The sequence below is a fragment of the Ischnura elegans genome, assembly GCF_921293095.1.
Source record: "Ischnura elegans chromosome 13 unlocalized genomic scaffold, ioIscEleg1.1 SUPER_13_unloc_1, whole genome shotgun sequence".
NCBI classification, from domain to species: Eukaryota; Metazoa; Arthropoda; class Insecta; order Odonata; family Coenagrionidae; genus Ischnura; species Ischnura elegans.
This window is the reverse complement of record NW_025791657.1, coordinates 4,820,881-4,842,721: the sequence shown is the minus strand read 5'-3', so window position 1 is coordinate 4,842,721 and position 21,841 is coordinate 4,820,881. Positions and strand designations below refer to the sequence as shown.

Sequence of the window (21,841 nt, the reverse complement as noted above, 5' to 3'; positions counted from 1 at the left end):
TTACCATTTTTTTGTTTTTTTTTATTATTTAAAAACCAATTTTAGGAAACAATAGCAATATTTAGGAAGTAAGATATGCCGTCGCATGTTCTCTGATAAATTCTGTGCATTTTGGTACCTGATTTGTAGAGTTTGGTTGCGTATAAGTTGATAAAAAGGTATCTATACAGTAGAAATAATATAGAGGATACTCGACTACCTACAGCAGTTTCCCAAAATTTTTATTGCTCCCCGGGTAGAGCTCAAGTGTTCTTTCCCTCACTGTAGGTATCGCAAAACTCTCCTAGGCTATCCGAGAAAAACAAAACTGTTTGAAATGTTCCCGCAGTTTAAGAGTTAATATGTCCTAATCTTTACCCTAGAGTTTACAGTTGGTTAAAACTTTCAAGTGTTGAGGTGAAGTCGCCTGAGAATGAAGGAGCTTTGGCTGAAAGGCAGAGGAGGCCATCAAAATGATGCCTGCACGTCATTTTGATGCCATCGGTAGTGTGTAGTATTGGGGAAAAGTTAAGATTCTTTTGTGGCAGCTTTTTAAGTCATGGAAGAGTGTCCATTTTCTTCCAGTATTCAGTTACAAGGGCAATGGGAACAGCTAGTTCACTAAAATAGGGTTCAATCTCTTTCTCAACAACGTCGGAATGGTCTTGTTGCTTGCTGACTAATTGAAGGGGCTGAGTTTTTGAGCTTAAATTACCATGTCGAGCCTCTACTGCTTGACATCTCTGTGGCAGAGGCTCTTTATTGAGAAGTCTCATAGAGACGAAGGAAGACATAGTATGCGTAAGAGTATACGGTGATAACCGTACCTCGGTATGAATATTTTTATCTTCCTGAAATGTCCTTTGCAATTTCTCGTTTCAATGTTTTCCAGTTTCTTTGTCCTGAAGTGAAGATTAAGTAGGGTGGGATAACAATGCAAGCTTGACTCTTCATTGTCACAAAATATTTTCAAGACTATATATAAATTTTTCATTCTCGTAACTCTAAAAATTACAATTGTTGATGGCTATTTTTAGCACCCATCGTTTGAAAAAAGGAATAAATGTACGTCTGCACAGCTTGTAATGTAGGCTTTCACAACAAGATTCATTTCTCGTTTCAACGTTTTCCAGGTTTTCTGTCTTTAAGTGAAGATTAAGTGGAGTGGGATGACAATGCAAGCTTGACTCTTTAATGTCCCAAAATATTTTCAAGACAATAAAAAACAGTTTTTCATTCCGTATCTGTTAAAATTACAATTGTTCATGGCTATTTTTAGCACTCATCATTTGAAAAAAGGAATAAATGTACGTCTGCACAGCTTGTAATGTAGGCTTTTGCAGCGAGGCCCATTGATGTCAACGGCTCCTGAAAGCAGTCGACATCAATACCTTTGAACGACCCCCATATTGTCTTCCTGGGCTATTATGTATTGTGCTGTGAAAGGGTCAATTTGAAGGCCTTCCAAGGGTACAAGGATGTTACAATGTAGCCACTATGTGCAGGGGTGCAGGTAGGAATTAAGGCTAGGGGGTTTTTAGGTGCAACTAGACGTGGTGTGTGTGGTATACCCACCAGGATAAGCGATAGGTACGGGGGCCCTCCCCTAGAAATTTTTTATGATAAATGGATCGAAATGGTGAGTTTTATGGCTTTATGAGGAATATTTTATTAATCCTCACACTCTTCTATAAGGACATATACAGTAGATTCCGGTTAATTGGGACATATCGGGACTTGTGCACTTTTCCCCAATAAATCGGCTGCCCCAATTAGGCGAACTCTCTTGTATATGGGCATAAAAAACCTTTGAAATGGTAGAAAGAAGACTAAAGAACGTTTATAGTGCAACCTAAGTTTATTAAACCATTACTTTGATTAATAAATCAGTGATTTTAGTTAAATTATTATCATTTTTAAGAATGATAATAATTTAGTTAAAAATATTTTTCACAGCCTCGAGCGATGCCGAATGAATGCCTTTTACTTAATCCTATTAAAGAAAAGTTGTATCCTCTTGCGGATAGTGTAACAATAAGAGCTTTCAAAATAGGGCAAAAATAGGAACATTTGTGAAAAATGAGAGTAAATCAAAGGGGAAAATAAAACAAATAGTATTCTGAAAACAAAAAAAATTAATTTCGTTGCTAGTATAGTCTATGCCGCCGACTCATGGCCCAATAAAGTGGCTTGCTGTCCCAATTAAGCGGAGAATACTCAGGGATATTCCTCCATTGGGTTCTGTTCTTCAAGATCTGTCCCAATTCAGCGGCTGCCCCAAGTAACCAGTGGACCCATTATTAATAGAATGAAATGGATTTAACTAAAAAGTCTCCCTGAGCTCTGGGGGGGTTTATCCCCCAAATCCCCCCCCCCTAGCTGTGCTACCAACCAGGGGCACAGCTAGGAATTAAGGCTAGGGGGGTATCGGGTGTTGAGGGTGTGGAATACCCGCCAGGGTAAGCAGGAAGCAGGAGATGCCAGGGCCCTCCCTTACAAAATTTTTCAGATAAATGCTTCAAAATGGTGAGTTTTATGGCCTTCTGAGTGATATTTTATTAATATTTACTCTATTCTTTAAGTAATATTAATCCAATTAAGCAAAATAGGTTAAACTTAAAAATTTCTCTGAGTTCGGGGGGGGGGGGGGTTTATCCCCCAAAACCCCCCCCTCGCTGAGCACCTGCTACGGACTATGTGAACTAAATATATCCAAGAATTGTCATGCCAAATTTTAGCCAGTTATGTAGTTTTTGAGAGATTAATAAACAGACATGCTGGCTCCAGTCAATTTTTATGAAAAAGTATAGATAACGAACTTAAAAATCTGTTTCATTGAGATTAGGAAAAATCACATTTTTGTTGATTTTGGAGGAGGTGAGTTGTTGATCACTGCCACTTTTTCTTCAGGGTATCCAAGGAAAGGGGGCAGGTGATGACGAGTTGGGGTCATCTGCTGAGTCAAAAGACTGCGTTCAAGATGTGATAAGAGGCAACTCAGTCCAAACGACTGAGATGTGCAATCCTGTGCCAGACTACCGAGTACCCAGAACCAATATATTGGTAAGTTTTTTCCCATGTGCAGTATAACCTGGGTTGAATAACCTTGAGTTGTGAAAATTTCTGAAAAGGGTGGTTTCCTATCTTTATTAATTGCCTAAATCGAAAGATTATTACTCCTGGAGTACATATTTCACGTTTTTAGATTTTTAAATTACGATATCTATTCTTCATGATTAAATGAAAAGTAGGCATTTTCAAGGCCACAATAATGCGACGGCAAAGTATGGATGCTGGGAAAAACCCGTGTGACGACATTCTGGTTCCAGCCGCTGCCAAGTGAGGCCACCTTGGTGCGAGGCTATGAGCACTGATACGATGCAGGCTGCTAGCCCTGACCTTGAGCTAGAGTACCCTGCTAGCAGGTAGTGCTTGGCTTAAATAACGATTATTATTACCCTATCAAATGAAGGAAACTTTCCGACCATAGGCAATTTTAATAGGTGATTATTAAGAAATATTTCCCTGAGTTTTATGCCACATGCATGCATTGGTTATCTCAGACAATGTAAAACTACTGACTACTCATATAGAGTCTAGGTCACTGTGAAGTCACGTGGAGTGGCATCGTATGAGCGCCAATCTGGCCTTTTTCAAATACAGTTAAAATTGACCATTGCCATTCGTCTAAACTGGGATTTCTAAAACCAAATAATTTATATATTAGGAGTACTGAATTTTCGTAGTGGTCTCACGTAGAGACCTCACATCACTTAATTGGAAAAAGGAATAAACATGATGCTGGTGGAAATAATTAAAAAACTTGTTAAAAACAATTCCTAGCGATTTTTCAAGAATAGTAATAATAATAAATAATTTGTCAGGAAGCATTTTAGGTGCGTAACGTGGAAAATTAGGCACTTAATTGAAAAGGACCATAATAATAACAACAACTTTTTTTAATAATAATAACTACTGAAGTGTTTTTGATATCAGTTTTTTGATCCTGTTTCAAATAGCAATTTTTACTGAAAATGTTGGTTTGTATTGGGAATGCATAATATTAAATATAAGGTTTATAATTGTTGAGAAGTCAACGAAACAATAATCTAACAAGGAGACATCGCCAAAGTGATGTTCAGGATCTGCATGCGGATGTTATTAACTGAAACTATATAGGTAAGGAAGAAAAAGGATCGCGGCTTTCTTCCACATAGGCCCGGGTTCGGGAGATATTCGCTTGTAAAGATTTCGCACAGCATGACGTCCCTGGAGTTATCACTAACCTCTTAACTACGGCCGTGTTTTTCTCTCTTCTAATTTTTGAAGTCACTGTTACATTTTATCCCCATTCGTTTTATTTAGTTACTTCGAGATTTTTTTAAATTTAATATCAATTTATGGATTTAAACAAAACTCCGAATTGTGCCTTAATACGGCGATTACTCAAGGGATGTCATGTTGCGCGAAGTTTTTACTAGCGAATATCTCTCGAACCCGGGCCTATGTGGAAGAAATCCGTGACACTTATTCTATCTTACCTTTATATTTTCAGAAAATAACATCCGTATCCAGATCCTGAACATCACTTTGGCGACGTCTCCTTGTAAGCAATAAAAATGACTTCGCTGTGTTTTGTGAATTTTTGTTTCACTGGTAGTGTAAAAGGAATTGCCCGTTACTGGTTAAGGGTTGAAAATAACACACTTCTGGGCTTGTAGTCTTAGTACTTTATATGCACTAACTTTTTTATTGTTAACGCTATAAATCTTGAGTAAAATTCCACAATCCTTAAAAAATGTTCATAATTCCTTTAGAAGAGTAAGTTATTGATGATCTATTGCAATATTTGGTTGAAAAAATATTGGTAGCACAATAAGTTGACCATGGATTCGTGCTTAGATAGGGTTAGAGGGTCTAGTCCAATGGCCGGGTTAAGGTTGAGTAGGGTCCCAAATCTGAGGAATGGAAATACCAGGGTGACTCCAACCCAAAAAAGAGCTCCATTCAGAGATGTTTAACATATTCTCATGCTACTTTTGGCACGGAAAACATCCAATTGTAAGTTCCGGCAGGAAAGGGTTAAAAAATTTAACACGTTGCGTACGGATGTCGAGAATTCTCGTCATGTTTTTCCGGAACGTTCCGGACGGATGACGAAGATTCTCGTCATTTGGGCGCGTTAACCTAAACAATTTTAAAGCGTACAATACGTATTTGTTAGTATGTTTTCAGTTGTTGTTCTTTATTCATAATGAATTGATGCATCATAACGTTTGATTGGGTAAAGTTATATTCTAAACATTAGCTTTTTAACCATGTTTAAACCAAAGGCATTATGCCCTAATAGGCACATATTTCCAATCTCAGCATTCCTAGGAATTAAAATACCCCGGTACGCAACGTGTTAATTCCAGCTAAGCCCAGTCTCATCACTACCATGTTTGTAGTCATATCTCCAAGCAATTGTTGACTGTTGGTAATGGTAGTGTTCCTGTTGACTAATTAAGTGGATTGATTTCATTTCCTGTCGAAAGATTAGCTCATCAACAAAGTGTTCTCGAACATGACTGATGGCCACAAAATTCACGATTGGTTGAGTGAACGAGCAATTTTTGCCGCTAAGAACAAAGATGTTACATTACTTAAACTTAGCAATTCAGTATCAAATAGTTGGCACTCTGCTGTCACTAAAATCTATTGACTGTAACAAAGGGAGACAAAGTCTCCAATTATCCATGTGCATTTTTAAACTTATTGGTTGCTCCTGGCTTACCACAGCTCAATTTACAGCTGATGGTTGGTTTGCTGGTGATGATGATGCTTTAAAATCTAAACAACCAAAACTAATTAATGTTATTTGTTTGGTGATTAAAACAACTGTTAATCAGTGCGATGCACACATCCATGCTCAAAGGAAAATTCAAAGAAAAATTCATTTTTTACTCAAAATTCACTGAAAATTTTCATTTCCCATGACTCCAACCAATTTCAGTGTTAGCGAATTGAATTTCCAATGCAAGTTGCATTTGCAATGACGATTAACTAATAACAAGGTGAGTGTTTGAGGTCTGAATGTAGAAAAAATGTATCAGATGGTACTTGACTGAAGAGATTAAATCCGAATGTGTAGGGTAGACCGGGGCACGTTTGTGCAAAGCACTTTTCCAAACTGAGTTATTAATGGCACGCGACATATTAATGCTGCTCCCTAGAAGCTATTTTTTCAAGGTTTTGAGCATGAGTCAAGTATCAGAGTAGCATGGCATTAATATGCCCTAAGAACGGGTTCAACACTGTTAACTACTTTATAAGACCACAACATCTTAAATTTCCTTAGTTAAAAACATAAAAATTAGAAATTTCACTGAAGAAATCCGCGTATAAATGCCTTGGTCGATGTCCCTGGTGAAGTCTGGATATAAAAATGTTTCTAAAGAGCTATTTTGATACTTATTTTTATATTTTTATTGATTTTTTAAATTAATTTCTTACAATAAGTTAAATATTACTAAAATCAGTTCAGCCACTGTTGAGTAACAAATGGTGTAACTAAACTCTTCAGTGGGTATAAGGCAGTACAAAGTTTACCAGTCAGCTAGTATTTTTATGAAATAATAAATATTGGAAAGCATGGCTAAATTACTGCAGCAGTTGAACTTAAATGTTTGCTAGGCTGAACTAAGAGTGATAAGAATTTCGTGAGCACATGATTTTGTCCAGCTTGAGTTGTCTCTGGTAAAATAGTAGGTTTTCATTGCCGTTATTTAAAAAGGGTATTATAATTTTGCCATTATTAAATGACACCAAGCATTTTCTTTCAGTTCAATGTGAAAGAGGAGATTGAAGACCACCTCGGGAAGGGGAATAATCCCGTGTCTTACACAAGAGATCAAGCTGAGATTTCAAGTGGTGTCTTAGACCCCCTTGGGACTGATGACTTGGTAAGTTCACTTTTGCTTTGTTAAGCACAGTTCTGTGCTTACAGTTTTGTGTATCAGTGTCCTCTTCCCTTATATAGTACTGTTTTTCTGTGGCACAATGTCATTCCGTTGTGAAATATTCCCAACACCTCTCAGCAGAAACCTGCAGCATTTTCCCTCACCTGATCAATCATGAACAACTACAGAAGAGCTTTCATGTATGAATCATTTGAAATGAATGATCCGTTTTAGTGAGCCGATTTGGTGTATTTTTCCACGCTGGCAGCTCAACCTCGCTCAGTGATCATGTGAGCTCTCTGACATCACGGCACTAAGCAGTCATTGATTTTGTGCCCATACAAACGGTTTTCACTTCCGTTCAGTACGGAGCAGAAGGGGGTAAGGAATTGAGAGTTATACTGAGTACTGTTTAAAACTATGAGTGCCGACAGCTTATTTTATAGCCCTACTGAAAAATCCAGTCATTTTTACTAAATTTGCAATTTTTTTGAAACATAAGCATCATAAATAAATTTATATCGATGTGTATTTCAATAAAAATGGACCATGCTCTTCTTTATGAATGAGTTGAATAGCATTTACCATATATGTCTGAATATAGTCACCCCTTTTTTTCCAAAAATGCCTAAACGGTAATAAAAAAACGGTAATGGTAAACGTAAAGGGGGGGGACTATATTCAAACGCATTTTTTTTACTTTTCCCGAAACTGAAGCCTAAAAATTAGGGGGGGACTATATTCGGGGAAATACGGTATTGCCAACTTTTAACCCTTTCGAGGCGGCGGGGTTTTCGTCTTTGTTAGCATGACTGCTGTACTGAGCCCCAAGAGACTCTTCTTTCTCGTGGTACGGAGCATTTTTGGAGGACATTCATTAAGAAGGGTCTCGGTGAACCTTTTTCAACCCCTCCACGCAGAGACTCCGCATTATCTCGGACTCGGAAATTAGTTGTGCTCCATCCTTTCTGGGTTTACGACCATACCTGCGGCATTGGTTCGCGGTCAACTTATGGATAGCTTATATGTATTTAGCAAATGGATAATTGTTGCTTGCACTTAAATTGCAGACTTTGAATTGAATTCCTCAATCTGAGCATTGTTAAATTTTAAACGAAGTTCTAAGGTCATTATAAACACATTTAATGCAGCAGCAATTTCCATGTTGATGTTTATACATAACTCGAGATATAAGTTAATATTTATCGTAGAAATTCGTTTAAAAATTGTAAACGTGGCTCAAAAGACAAAGAATTCAATTCTTAGTTTATTTATTATGAAAAATGAACAAATATTTATTTCGAAAACTGACTAGATAAACAATGGGGTGCTATCATAAAATTAAAAAGGTGATTTTTTTTCAATTTTAGATTAATAAGTTAAAGTTATTTACGTCTGCAAAGTATGACTTCATAATTCTCAATATTCTTGTTGCTTCAGAGCTTCAAAGTTCCCAAAAATTACAAAATTCTTTCGCGCCACAAAAACGCCCTGTTACGTCAGAATGCGAGTGAGCAGACTCGCTCCATGGCAATAACAAAATGGTAAAGTCGTTAACAAACATCTACGACGATACTGATTCATAACTTGAAGGGTGTGTGAAAAACAGATGTGAATAGTTTAAAAATTTTACGGTGCTTGTATTGCGCAATGGTTGACTCCGACTTCGTAAAGACGCACTCTGGGAACATTCTGAAGGTAGATTAATTAATGGCCGCTTATTTCTTCTCCGGTAATGAAGATTTCTCGGCGCGAAGTTGAGAAGCCGCGAAATTGAAATGTAGCATAAATTAAATCAATAATCTTGTTCGCTTGTAATCTAAAGCTTGGTTTGTATCTCATTTTAACTACTGTCATTTGCTCATTCCTTTAATGTGTACTTGGCGCAATATTTGAATATGTAAAGTTGACGTTTTAGAGAAATAACATGGATCATATTTTACGCCGATTTAATTAGCATTCCTGGTCTGGAAGAGAGACATACGGTGTTTCGGCAGTTTGTTAGGTTCAAGTGTTAATAAATTTGAGCGTTTGAACTGTTGAGGCTAAGGTGACACCAGAACGTTAGGTGAGAACAATAAGCTTATACTGTGGAAATCGCCGTGGATGAGGAGGATGAGAAAGTAATAAGCGCTATTTGTCGAGATTGTGCTGCATCTTCCAGTTTGCATACACTCTTTAAACCTGTCAATTATTCAGGATAAATATTTCACATGACTGATGATGGAATTAACATACACCCATGTCTCGTATAGTGCAAGGGATGCGTTCCTTGGGGTCTTTGCGCAATACGAATTTGCGTTATACGAGATCGTTTTAACATTGGGAAGATAGGGATGCGTTCCTGGTAGCATAGGTCTTGGGTATTGAATTTCCTCTAAAACATATATATTCCCATAAATAGCCTTAGAAAACATTATTTATATAAATGTTTATAGTTTAAAACATCTTTAAAGATAGTTTGCACGCATTTGAAGACTTATATTCACGTCAAAAAAAATTCTTAAGTGCTTTTGAAATTCCCTCCTGTCGTCCCGGTGGGCTAACATCTGCTATCTCAGGGGTTCTTAATGCATTGCCGGCAGTGGACGATTTTTCAAACCAGTGTAAAAACAACTATTGTGTCACCCAGGCCCTTTTGTCGCTCATCGAAGTGACAGGCAAACGCTACTGTGAATGCCATTTTATAGCTAGCGGAGTTTATGAATGATAAATCATTTTAATTTGAAGTCCTCCGAGTCATTATAGCAGCTACCTAAAACAGTCTTTAAATTCCTTGAAACCTGACCCAGGTTTTCCTTCCCTGAAAATGAATTGACGAGAATGCATTCTTTTCCAATAGAATATCGTCTCGTCAACACTAAAAACTAGTTGAGGGGGAAAGGAGCCACTTTCAATCACAGCTTGGAGTTCATCAAAAAATGTTGTGGTGACTGCGCTATCAACACTTGCAGATTCACCTGATATCGCCGCACTGAAAATACCTGCTTGCCGTTTAAATTCTGGAACCAACCAGAGCTTTCACTAAATGTCTCGGAGCGATTACCACTCTCGTCTTTTTGTACTGATTCACTATGAACTTTCCGTATGTGTAGACCGCTTGGTTGAAGTTGGTGCGGCTGAGGTAACTGATGTTTTAACTTCGTCTTTATTCAGAATAAGGCATCGTGCGTTTAAACTTCCGCACAATATCGCTTTGACGTTCTCCATTTTCAAAGCAATTGACCTATATCAATTTCTCTTCTAGGTTTATGGTTTTTCTTGATAAATTCTTGATTTTTCTACCCGCATTCCTATTTTTTGCCATTTTCTCTTGGTTTTTACTCTGCATGGCTCCATCGAAATGACCTACTGCTGAACTGTATTCTTGAGACGCAGAGGGCCTACGACTGCGGGGAGGGAACGAAGCTATTGTGTTTGAGACTCTATAGCGGACCCTCTTATATGTTGATGCTATTCATGCGCAACTCGGCCACCGCTCCATTTCTCCCCCGTGAATACCGATGACCTTGAAGGCTTTAGCGTAGACTCTCTACCTGGAAGTCAATCGCCCGGTAACCTACGACGGCAAAAATACGTCTCAAACCCTATTGCTGAAAAAAAAAACTCATTTCCACTAGCCCCACGCTTAATTAATGATCTAAGTTAACTCATTCTGTTAAGGCACAATTTTTTTAAAGTACTAGAATAAGCAGATCCCTATCTTAAATGTACTCACCGAAAATTTCGCGGATGAATAATGTTTTTTAGCTGAGTTATTAGTCTTTGAAAATTAATCTTCATCGGCTGCTTGAAAACACGACGTCATCGGAGCGTGACGTCACGGCACGGAATCCACTGATAGCAGACTGAGGAAGTGGATAAAAAATTGGTCTATGCTGGGACTCAAATGCAAATATGGGGAAAATAATTGCTGTTTTAACGTCAAACAGCAGATTGTGAATATTTTGGGTTGCCAAGGCGTTATTGATTTAAAAGAAGGGGATTGTTTGGTGAGATTTGGAAGCAATCACTATTTTTCAGGAAGTCAGCCGCCATAAGGGAGTCGACCAAAAGTAAACTGTGGTATTGTGCTTTCTTAAATCCCTATTAAGTCAACTTGTCCTTTTAGGAACTACTACAAAGCTCGTTGATGATTTTTACTTCTATATATTGCAATCAAGAGTCTGCCCTTCTACTCTCTTAGCGAAGTGAATGGTGTACCGTGCGATGACGTCAGAGGGCGTTTCAGGTCACGTGACAATAAGCGATATTCCATCACTTTTAATAAGCATTTAATGACGTTTGTGTAGTACTAGGAGAGTTTTGGCTTACATATTTGGACTCGTGCGAAAATTGTCTATTCAATAAGACTTACTAGCATGATGAACAAATTTCATGCATGTTCCCCATTGTGTTTCAAGGCTGAGCCACATACAGACACTGTCCACACACTTATCTGCACACGTATATTTGAAGTGGGGGATCGGATTGGTGTGGTGGCTAGAGTGTTGGCTTCCCACCCGGCGAACTGGGGTTCAAATCCCGGCAGCGGCAGAGAATTTTCAGACACTGCCCAATGCCTGCTCGAGTGTTGTGTGGAGTACATTTCAAGCGCAACACTCCATCCGTCGGATGGGACGTTAAGCCGTGGTCCCCTTGGCGCCTTTCGTTAAGAGCAGGCTAATGCCGACACCGGGTTTCTCTCCACCCTTCCTTACCCATCCTTCCCTCATGGCGCAAATGACCTTTCATTTAATTTCATTCAATTGTCATTTAAAAATCTAAAAGCGCAAAATACGTACCCCAGGAGTAATAATCTTTCGATTTAGGCAATAAAAAAATAATAGGAAACCACCCTATTTGAGTCATGGTAAATTCGTGAAATATATTTCATTTTAGATGCGGAAGTAGCAATGCGGTTGAGTATTTCTGTCTCCATTGATGGGAGCTAAGTTAGTGGAAATATTTCCATAGCTGATAGCATAGAAATAGCAACATTGCCACAACTAATGGCTAACATGAAAAGTACTGCATATTAAAGGTATAACCAAAAAATAAGCATGAAACATTTATAGCTGAAAATGTTATTCCATGTACGCAATTGCAGCCGGCCACATAAATGGTTTCTATTTATTCTCTTGGTACGATTTGCAGAGGTAGTTAGGCTGTCTTGGGGGTGTCTCCTTGCTAAGATATATGGAGGTTTTACAAGATAAAGAGGTACGTGCAATGAGAGGTTTGCCTATAAATTTACATGTAAATCTGACAGGGCCATTGGAATGGAGGTTTATGATGTAAAGAGGTTCTGTACATAGGGGTTTTACTGTATCTATTATAACATGGAACTTGACTCAAGTGTCTTGAAGCCATTCAGGAAGGCTGTTATTGTATATTTTAATTTTTAACATTTAATTGATCAAATACTTTATTTGTGTACCTGCAAATGTCAAGGATTAAGTAAAAGTGAACGCAAATTGGGGTTCAGTGGATCATAAACTAACAATCAAACAGAATAATATCAAATTCGGCTCTAGGGAATCAAAGCCCTTTCTGAAAGAGCTGTTTAAATTTTTATTTTTAAAACATTAACTTTTTAAAATATTTTGATAGTAAATTATTATTGTCCAAATATCAAGCAAAATTAATTGCTCCTTAGGCGTCAGTGGATCAAAGGCATCGTAAGCAAACATTTCAGAGTAGAATAAGCTTAAAACACTATCAAAAATGTGCAAGGATGATGGAAAACACTCAGGGTACTTTGAGTATTAATATTTTTCATGCCATCCATGAGTTGATTTCATCACTTCTGGTTACAGTACGTCTTTATACTAAGTAGTTTGAATAGTCAGCTGCAAATTTTCTGGTTAGTAATTGTCACAGTTACGAGATGTCGTGTTTACAAACCGTCTGTTTACCAGGTGTCAGTTACAAAATAGCCATTTATGTATAGACATAAAACCGTCGGTTATTGTCAATTGATTTTGACTTTGTTATGCTCAATTTCTCTGCTGATGCCATTCATACTTTTGAATCCATTTTTTATGAGGAAATCGCAAGGTGTTTAGGAAACAATGCATTTATGGGGTGAAATGTCAAATTATGTGGTAATTAATTAAAATGATAGGGTTTTTTCCACCATTTTATCAGCCATTATGTATCAAGATATGCCTGGAAATGTTGTTCCTCCTACTCAAAGCTTGAATAAGTCTAAATGAGATGGCATATTAACTTCAATTGCCATTTGCTGTTGGTCGATTAAGATTATGTCTACTATAACTATTATGTCCTCTCTGCCTTCCACAGAGAGGACATAATAGTTTATTGAGAAATACTTTATTTCTTTATACATTCAGTTTGGAGCATGTTAATTGACAGGCTCTACCAGTCAGGCCAGGAGTTCTTTCTCCGCCTCCGTACGTAATTAATATCCGCTCCCGAGTTCTTCGATCGTGTGTATGACCTTCAGCAAGGACCCCTCTTTCGAACCGTATGCACCATTTGGTAAAAGCAGTGTTTGAATCTAAGTTATGGCGTGGAAACCTCCCTCTATTTTTCTTTGTTATTTTAACGGACAATTTTAACGTCTTTAATGAAAGTCAGGCCTGGCAGCTCAACTTCGCTCAGTGATAAAGTGAGCTCTGACATCACGGCACTAAGAAGTCATAAATTTTGTGCCCATACAAACAGTTTTCACTCCCGTTCAGTACGGAGCAGAAGGGGGGTAAGGAATTGAGAGTTATACTGAGTCAAGGTTCCTAGAGTAAAGGTTGCCTCATTCGCGACTCGGGCTCCCATTGGCCTGACTTCACTGTAGACCCAACTTCCAGCGCCATTTCAAATTCTAGCCTTTCCGCAGGCGTAACGGCTTACCGGAGCGAGTTCTTGAAGTTACCCTCTATCGAACACAGTGGCACCGACTCCATGGGGCCTGAGGGGGCCCGAGTCCCCCCAAAAATTTGTTACAGATGTGAGGAAAAAAGTGTCAGGCTTGTCGATTTTCCCCGGAGTGTCCAGGTATCGAGATTCGAGTGATCAGGGTTCTAATGTTGATCATATGACTCTTCTAAAATACTTTAAAAAAGACTTAAAATTCACTACTTATAAAATTTACCGGGGCAAGGTCCCCGGTTTGGGCCCCCCAATATTTTTTGTAAGTCGGTACCCCAGATCGAACACTATAAGCGGAATTTTAAATTGAATGCCGATTTATGAAAATAATGATGTTAAGATTTAAAAAAAGATAAATTCGTGTATTCAGACGCTATAATTACCTGATGAAGTGATGAAATGGGAAGGTGTGCGAGTTAATTCCGTGTCCACACTTCCTTCCTGTAACTCTCAAAAACACTGTTTTCCTTGCTACTTCCGCAATATAATTTAAACTTAGATTAATATAGCTGGGAGGAAAATACGCAAAAAACGAATAAGTTGCTTCAAAAAATTGCAGTTCCGCCACTTTTTAAATAGAAATTATGCTCGTTTTCATTCCTCGCCGGGCTTTGAAAATATATGAGATAAAGAAAATTATGCACATTGAAATCCTTTACTTCAATGAGAAGAAAAAAATAAGCATATAGAGTGAAAAGAGTTGTAAGTTTAGCGTTATTACCATTTTCAAATCATTCGTAATAGCAATTCAAAGTGATCATGCGTTAAGCAAAAAATCATAAAGATGAAACAGAACTAACGTCAATATTATGCTGAGAGAAATAAGAATTCCCCGGTAAACTACTTTCTAGAAATGGAAAATGAACCACCAACAATTGCCGTTATCAAAACAGCACCATAGTTGCCTGCTTGAGTGGAGAACAGCCTTACAATCAGAGGACTCTTTCTCTATCTTAAATCCCACAGAAAGTTTCCACTGTAGCCTTTGGTCAAAAAACCTAAAAGAAAAATGCTTCATGGCACCAAAAAGCACTGCAGGAAACTGCAGTTTGCAGATGAAGATAAATGCGAAAGAGTACATAAAAATATTATTTGGTTTGACTCAAGTCAACATTTATAAGTTTATAAAGGCTATTCTTAACCAATTTACTAGTTCGAGAGAAAATATTATGATTAAAATTAACGTAAGTTTCTTTTATGTGAACTACGATTTAACACTTGATTCCTGATAAATATTTTTATACACGCTAAATATTTTCTGTCCCCAAATTAATAAACACTTTTACGCAACCCTGACCTCGAAAATTTCTCAAAAGCTCTCAAAGGCATATGAAAGGACTCAAATTTACAGACTAAGTACTAGAAATTTGTTTACCTGATATCTTACCATTGGCACACGATGTTACTCATAGCATACGAGGTAAATGAAGAATTTGCAAAATAGTCCCTGCATGAATGAGTGCGCAAAATATTCAGTTCAATTGGCCTTAAAAGGGAAGAATTCCTGATTTTCCAATGCAATAGGGGCATCTAAGTTCTTGATTACGAAATCTTTAGCATATCCACTTAGTTTTTCTGACTGATTCACTTTCACCACTTTTTTCACATGTGTGGGGGGCGAGACATGGTCAATGATTCAATTAGTTAATATGCACAATAAAAAGATTTTTCAATTTAAGCATCCACCTGTGATATGAGACATTCCGTCCAGCTTTCTTCGTTTTCGTCAAGCTGTTGGAGGACGTTGCCACAGTACAACGGGAGCCTGGCATATCCTACGATTAAAGGTGCTCTTCACCCACAAAAAATTCGTCTTGTGAGTAGTGGATTACAAAGACGATTTCCAGTGAAATTGCATGAAATGTGTTCAGATTCGCGTTAAACACAAGGCGGGGCAAGGCCTCAGGAACTTATTCTCTCTCAATTTCTGGCGTGCAAAAATTGTAATGGCTAGGATCAGCTGGGATACAGGGTCTACAGTGACGTAACGGGACTTCTGCTGGCGCATGCGCAGTTACGAATGAGGCAACCTTACAGTCTAAGAACCTTGATACTGAGTACTGATATATTATTTATTCCTGATACATATTAATGATCTCCCTCATAATCTACAAACAGACTGTTCAAAGATTGTCCTTTATGCTGATGATACTAACATTCTAGTTTCATCCACATCGCTACAGTGCACAATTGAGAAAAGTGAAATACTTCTTCAGCAGTTGAGCGACTGGTGTTCTTTAAATTGCTTAGATATAAATGTTGATAAATCCCTAGCCATGCACTTTAATCTCAGGAGAAAACATGGTGTTGACCTTAATCTTGCCCATGATGGTCAATTCATGCGCCAAGCTCAAGATGTTAAATTCCTAGGACTTACAATCTCGTCAAATCTATCTTGGGAAGAACATATCTGTTATCTACTTAAAATTCTATGCTCCACTTGTTTTCTTATACGTTTCATTAGATTTTCTGTTAGTTCTTACGTGCTCTGTTAACACTTTATTATGGCCAATTTTACTCCTGCATCATTACTAGCATTATTTACTGGGGATCATCACATGCTTCAGTTAAGCTTTTTAGGCTGCAAAAGAAAATTGCACGACTTATGGTCATTGCTCCTTATGATGCCCCATGCCGACCTATTTTTAAAGGACTCAATATTCTCCCACTCCCATGTGTGTATATTCTTTCTGTCCTCATGTTTATCAAAACTAATTTCTATGAGTTCCCTAAAAACTGTGATGTCCACGATTATTACACAAGAGGTCATGATACCATTCATTATAATTATGTCAGGACTAAATCAGCCTTTCTAGGCCCAAAAACTGTAGGGTTACGCCTGTACAATAAATTACCATCCAGTTTAAAAAATTGTAAAACTTCTGGTTCATTTAAAATACAAGCTAAACGCTTTTTACTAGAAAAATTATATTATTCCGTAGATGAATTTCTTCAGGGTAATAGTGTATAATTATTTGTCTATTGTTTTTTTATGTACCTGTGTTATATTTTTTATGAACCTGTTTATATTTTTTATGTACCTGACGACTCCTATATCAGTGTAATCTGGTCTTCGAATAATAAAATATACTATAATACGACTATACTACTACTGTTTAACACAATGAGTGCAGGCAGGCAATTTTAAAGCCCTACTGAAAAATCCAGTCATTTTTACTAAATTTGCAATTTTTTTGAAACATAAGCATCATAAATAAATTTATATCGATGTGTATTTCAATAAAAATGGACCATGCTCTTCTTTATGAATGAGTTGAATAGCATTTACCGTATATGTCTGAATATAGTCACCCCTTTTTTTTCCAAAAATGCCAGTGGTAAACGTAAAGGGGGGGACTATATTCAAACGCATTTTTTTAACTTTTCACGGAACTGGAGCGTTAAGTTATGAAGCGTTGAGGGAAACCTCCCTCTATTTTTCTTTCTTATTTAAACGGCCCATTTTGACGACTTTAATGAAAGTCAGGCCTGCATTTAATGTGTGAATTACAAGAAATTATGATTTTAAATTTAGATTTAGTGTAGTAAGATTTTAATTGGAAAATCACAAGTTTTTATGTAATTCAATGATCTTGTAGAGTTTTATGTCAAATTATTTGTTGATTAATTTTAGTGGTAGGGTTGAGTCCACAACTTTATGACCCATAACGTCACAAGGTTTGCCCATTAAGGTTATTCCTCCTACTTAGTAAGGCTTTCATTAGATTAAATGAGAAGCAAGAATTACTTTAGTGGATTAATCTTGTTTGTTGATTAAGTTATTCTACTTTCTACAAACAGGCCAGAATCGTTCATCAGGGATTATTTATTTTCTACAGATGCTCTGCAATTCATGTTTTGGTTATGATCACTTTTTCTTCTTGCTCCAATCAATGAAAATCTGTTTAATTTAGTGTTTGTCTTTCCTTTAGAGGGACTCAGGAACATGCCAGTCCTCTTCAATTAAAGAAGAACGGATCAGCAATGATGAAGAAGGATATGATCACATTGATTGCACTGATGGCGCCACAAGTGAACTCATGTCTCAAACCTCTGCTAATCAGGTAGTGTACCATATGAATTATTTATTGTAAACTGAACTTTAATGGCATGTGAACTTTGTCACCGTATTCAGTTAGCAATCAAGATTGCTAACTGAATTCAGTTAGCAATCTTGAGCTCTGGGAATTCAGTTAGCAATCAAGATTTCTTACTGAATTCCCAGAGCTCTCCATCGCTCTCTACTGCATGCAAATCTATTCATATTTACAATCTTCTTCTCTTTTAAATAATTACAGTGGAACCTCGTTAAAGCAAGTACGGGCTATAGCTACACCCCCGCTATTACGAGAGATAGCCGATGCACCGTCAATTGACCCTATAATACGCGTGTTAAAAAATTCGTTTTTACGAGACCCTTTCGGTGTTGGCTCTCGCCATAGCGAGGGTTTCACCGCCGGAAGACTTTCATCAAGACTTCTTAACCTCTGTAATTGCTAGCGATCTGTTAGAAATGAAGTTAATGGAGTGCTCAGTCTCAAATTTATGTGGTAAACTGTCGTTCGATAAATATAATGATTGACGAAACAATGCTTTGCATGATTTTTATTCAGTGCGGCGCTTATAAATTGTTTGAATAGTTAGTCGTTATTTGAGTAAGGAAATTTAGTGATGCAAAAAAACATCGCCTTTCGCCTGGATTTATGCTTACGTTTATCGGATAGATGTTTATCTGTCGCCGCACCACTCCTGTTCCTTTATATCTGTTTGCAAGAGGTATATTGGCTATTATTTGTTCCACCCCCGGTAAAGCAACAATTCGCCATAGCGAGTGTTTATTAGTGCACCGTGGGGTGTCGTTATATCGAGGTTGCACTGTAATAACATGGTCTATGAAACAACCTCAGGACCATTCTTAGCCCTTCTTTCACTCTACCTGTACTTCGGGGATACTTTTTATCATGCTCTCTTATCTCATTAAGTCACTGATTGAGTCATCTTCTCCTTAAGAATTTTGAAGACTATTGGAGCTATGTCCCAAACTTTGAAGACCTCTCTTTTCTCCGACTCTTCCTATCATGTCCTCATTACTTACTCATTCGATCGAATTGAATTTCAACATTCTTTAGTAGCACTTATTTTCAATGCTTTCACTCTTGACTTCTCTTCAGCAGTTATTTCTTGTTTCATTCATCTGTGGTAACTTGGCTTCCCGTTACTTAGCTAATTAGTCTGACTTATAAGTTATGATGTACGGAAATTCTCCTATGTACCTTATGAGGTAATTAGTTGTATAAGATTCAGTTTTTTAGGCAAAATAATGAGGCTCTAGAGAAATATGGGTCATTTAACTTGTGTGTAGTTCCTGAATGTAACTGTACCTCCATAGACTAACTGTACCTCCTAAGACTACTTATTCTTAGTGCATACATGGGCGTACCCAGCGAGGGACAGGGGAGGGGGGGTCAGCTGCCCCCCTAGAAGCAAAATCACACAAGTCTTTAAAGCAAAATCAGAACTGGATTGAAACGAAAGCATTCAAAAAATTTTCTTTAAGCTCACGAAAGATGATATGTATTCGTGCAAGATATTTAACTAAAATATAACTACTTTTTCAAGGAAATAAGCTCAAACTATGTCACAACTTAGTTTGCCCCCCTAGACCATGGCTAGCTCTCCCCTAATTATGATCCTGGGTACGCCCTTCAGTGCATACGTAGTAAAATGAACCTTCAATTTTCCCGTTGAACTTGTACAGTGTGTCCTCGTTTAACGTCGTCCCGTTTAACGTTGTTTCACGATAACGTTGTCCAAAAATTGAAACCCTTGATCATTTAACGTCGTTATTGCTTCGTGATAACGTTGTTCAAATTATGCGCGGCGAAAAAAAATGAATGGCGAATAGGACGCAAGCGCATCTTATGCATAGTAAATATTACTATATTAATGCGATTGGTAATTTTCGCTCGACAGAAAAGGTTGGCGTGGGTAGCGTATGTTAAATATGCGTATGAGCGAATAATTATCGCCTCATTTACCCATTATCCGTTTATTTTTCTGGTGCCAACCGAAAAAAATGTCCACGAAGAAGAGTGGCTATCCTGGCGGTTCTTCAGACGTGAAGAAAAAACGGCGATATTAGAACAAAAACTTGGTATTATTAAAAGAATTGAAGGTGCAACTGCTGGAGAGATCGGTCAAGTTTTAGGTTTGCAGGTCGAGTTTTTACAATTAAAATTTCTTCTGTTACTGAAAATATCGATGTTTCGCCATTAAAATACTTTCTTTTTAGTTTTTATATTTCATTTAATAATGCCTTCTTCCCAACCTTTTCGTTATGAAAATTCGTTTCGTTTCGAATGAATCGTTATCATGCTGAAGTGAATAATCGGTAATGAATGTTTCTCGCGATTTCCGCCGGATTAAAGAATTCATATCATCACGAAAATTGACTCGCCCTTCATCCTCGTGCTTCCGAGTGTCAGATTCAGATTTTTTTCGTTTTGGCCTGATTCAGGTGTCTCCCGATTGGTCACAAAGTCTGCTTAAAGTTACGGCTCCGATAATTGGCCTCCTTGGATTCTCGCCCGGGAAATTCTGGATTCTTCACGAAGAAATGGATTGTTAGGAACATGGCTAGGAACCAATTTAAATTTTTACATTGTTTCTTAAAGGAAACACTGCATCGTTTAACGTTGTTTCGCTTAACGTCGACTTTTTCAGGAACGAATCAACAACGTTAAACGAGGACTCACTGTACTACTTCTGTGTGTGAAGAGTTCATCTGCAGATTTAGTTGAAAAATGTCCTATTTTGACATGTGCTAAACAAAAATCAAATAACTATCTTTTTCTCAACCCTTTCCTGCCGGTGCCTACAGTTGGAAAACATTTTCCATGCTATGAGTAGCATGAGAATATTTTAAACCTCTCTGTACGGAGTTCTTTTTTGGGTTGGAGTTACCCTGGTATTTTCGTCCTCCAGATTTGAGACACAGTTCAATGGGGCGTACTTCCCTCACCCCAGCCACTGAACTACAAACTCCAACCTTATCATGGCACGAATCCACTGTCAACTTATTGCCTCACCAGTGTTTTCTTTTTCAACGAAACATTGTACAGTACACTCCCGATTATCGGGGTTATCGATGGGGAAAGGCAGCACGAATAATCAGAAAAAACAGAAAACCCAGACTTTATCTTAAATGTCTTGTAATGTTCTTAATTTACGTCAAACAAACTATATTATTATTAATGCAGTTATTCTGTTAATTTAGAGTGCTTCCCAGACTCATTGAGTCCCGGAGTTGAGAGTTTTTCTTCGCCAGTCCGGAATCTTTTTAATGGCGAGAACAAAGTTTTAGTTGTATTATTATGGCTCCTTATAAGAACTGGTTACGAAAACCACCCATACGCGGCTGTGTGATCACGGATACAGAAAAGTGGTTTGCATGAATGCTTCAAAACCAATGATCAACGTCGGAAAATACACAATCTGGCACCACGCCATGTTGTTGCATCTAGCACAATTTGCCTGGCTTGCAACTGCTGCAGGACGTGTATCTGTGATCATGGAGCGCAATTGCGTACTGCGAGGCATGGTAAACAGGAGCACAGAGTGAATGCAGCTAGCAAGTGATCGCTTCCATTTTACATAGGGTATTCTTATGGAAATAGTAAGCCCCGTGTATCCTAGCAATAATGCAGTAATTCCGATGATTTTGTGTCTGATTTTATTATTTTTATAAAGATGGCAGAAAAAATTGAGTGAGAGTGATACTCATGCACGGATATTCCGCAAAACGGACACACGGTGGTCGGGTAATCGGGAGTCTGCTGTGTTTGATTTTTAGTAATTGACTCTTCTAAAAGAATTTCTAACATTTTTTTTAACATTTTGGAATTTAAAATGGATTTGTAGTGTTAATAAAAACAAATTTAGTAATTAAAAATTCGTAAGGCTATAAGTCCGGAAGTCCGCTATTTTTAACACTAAAATTTCATTTTTTATTGCTGACATGCGGATCAAAACAAAGAATTTATTTCTAAGTT

At 37.6% G+C, this 21,841-nt stretch overlaps 1 protein-coding gene across 7 annotated transcripts in view; it reads left to right on the top strand.

Moving 5' to 3' along the window:
* The window catches only part of LOC124172285 (zinc finger protein 37-like), a 56,207-nt gene that overhangs the window by 18,830 nt on the left and 15,536 nt on the right, over positions 1–21,841 (top strand). For 6 of the 7 annotated variants that reach the window (XM_046551710.1, XM_046551709.1, XM_046551711.1 and 3 more), the window contains 3 exons: positions 2,890–3,042; positions 6,804–6,923; positions 17,723–17,854. In XM_046551710.1, the coding sequence (XP_046407666.1) occupies positions 2,890–3,042; positions 6,804–6,923; positions 17,723–17,854 (405 nt within the window). The remainder of the gene's footprint in view (positions 1–2,889; positions 3,043–6,803; positions 6,924–17,722; positions 17,855–21,841) is intronic. The other variant, XM_046551712.1, reaches the window with a different exon arrangement.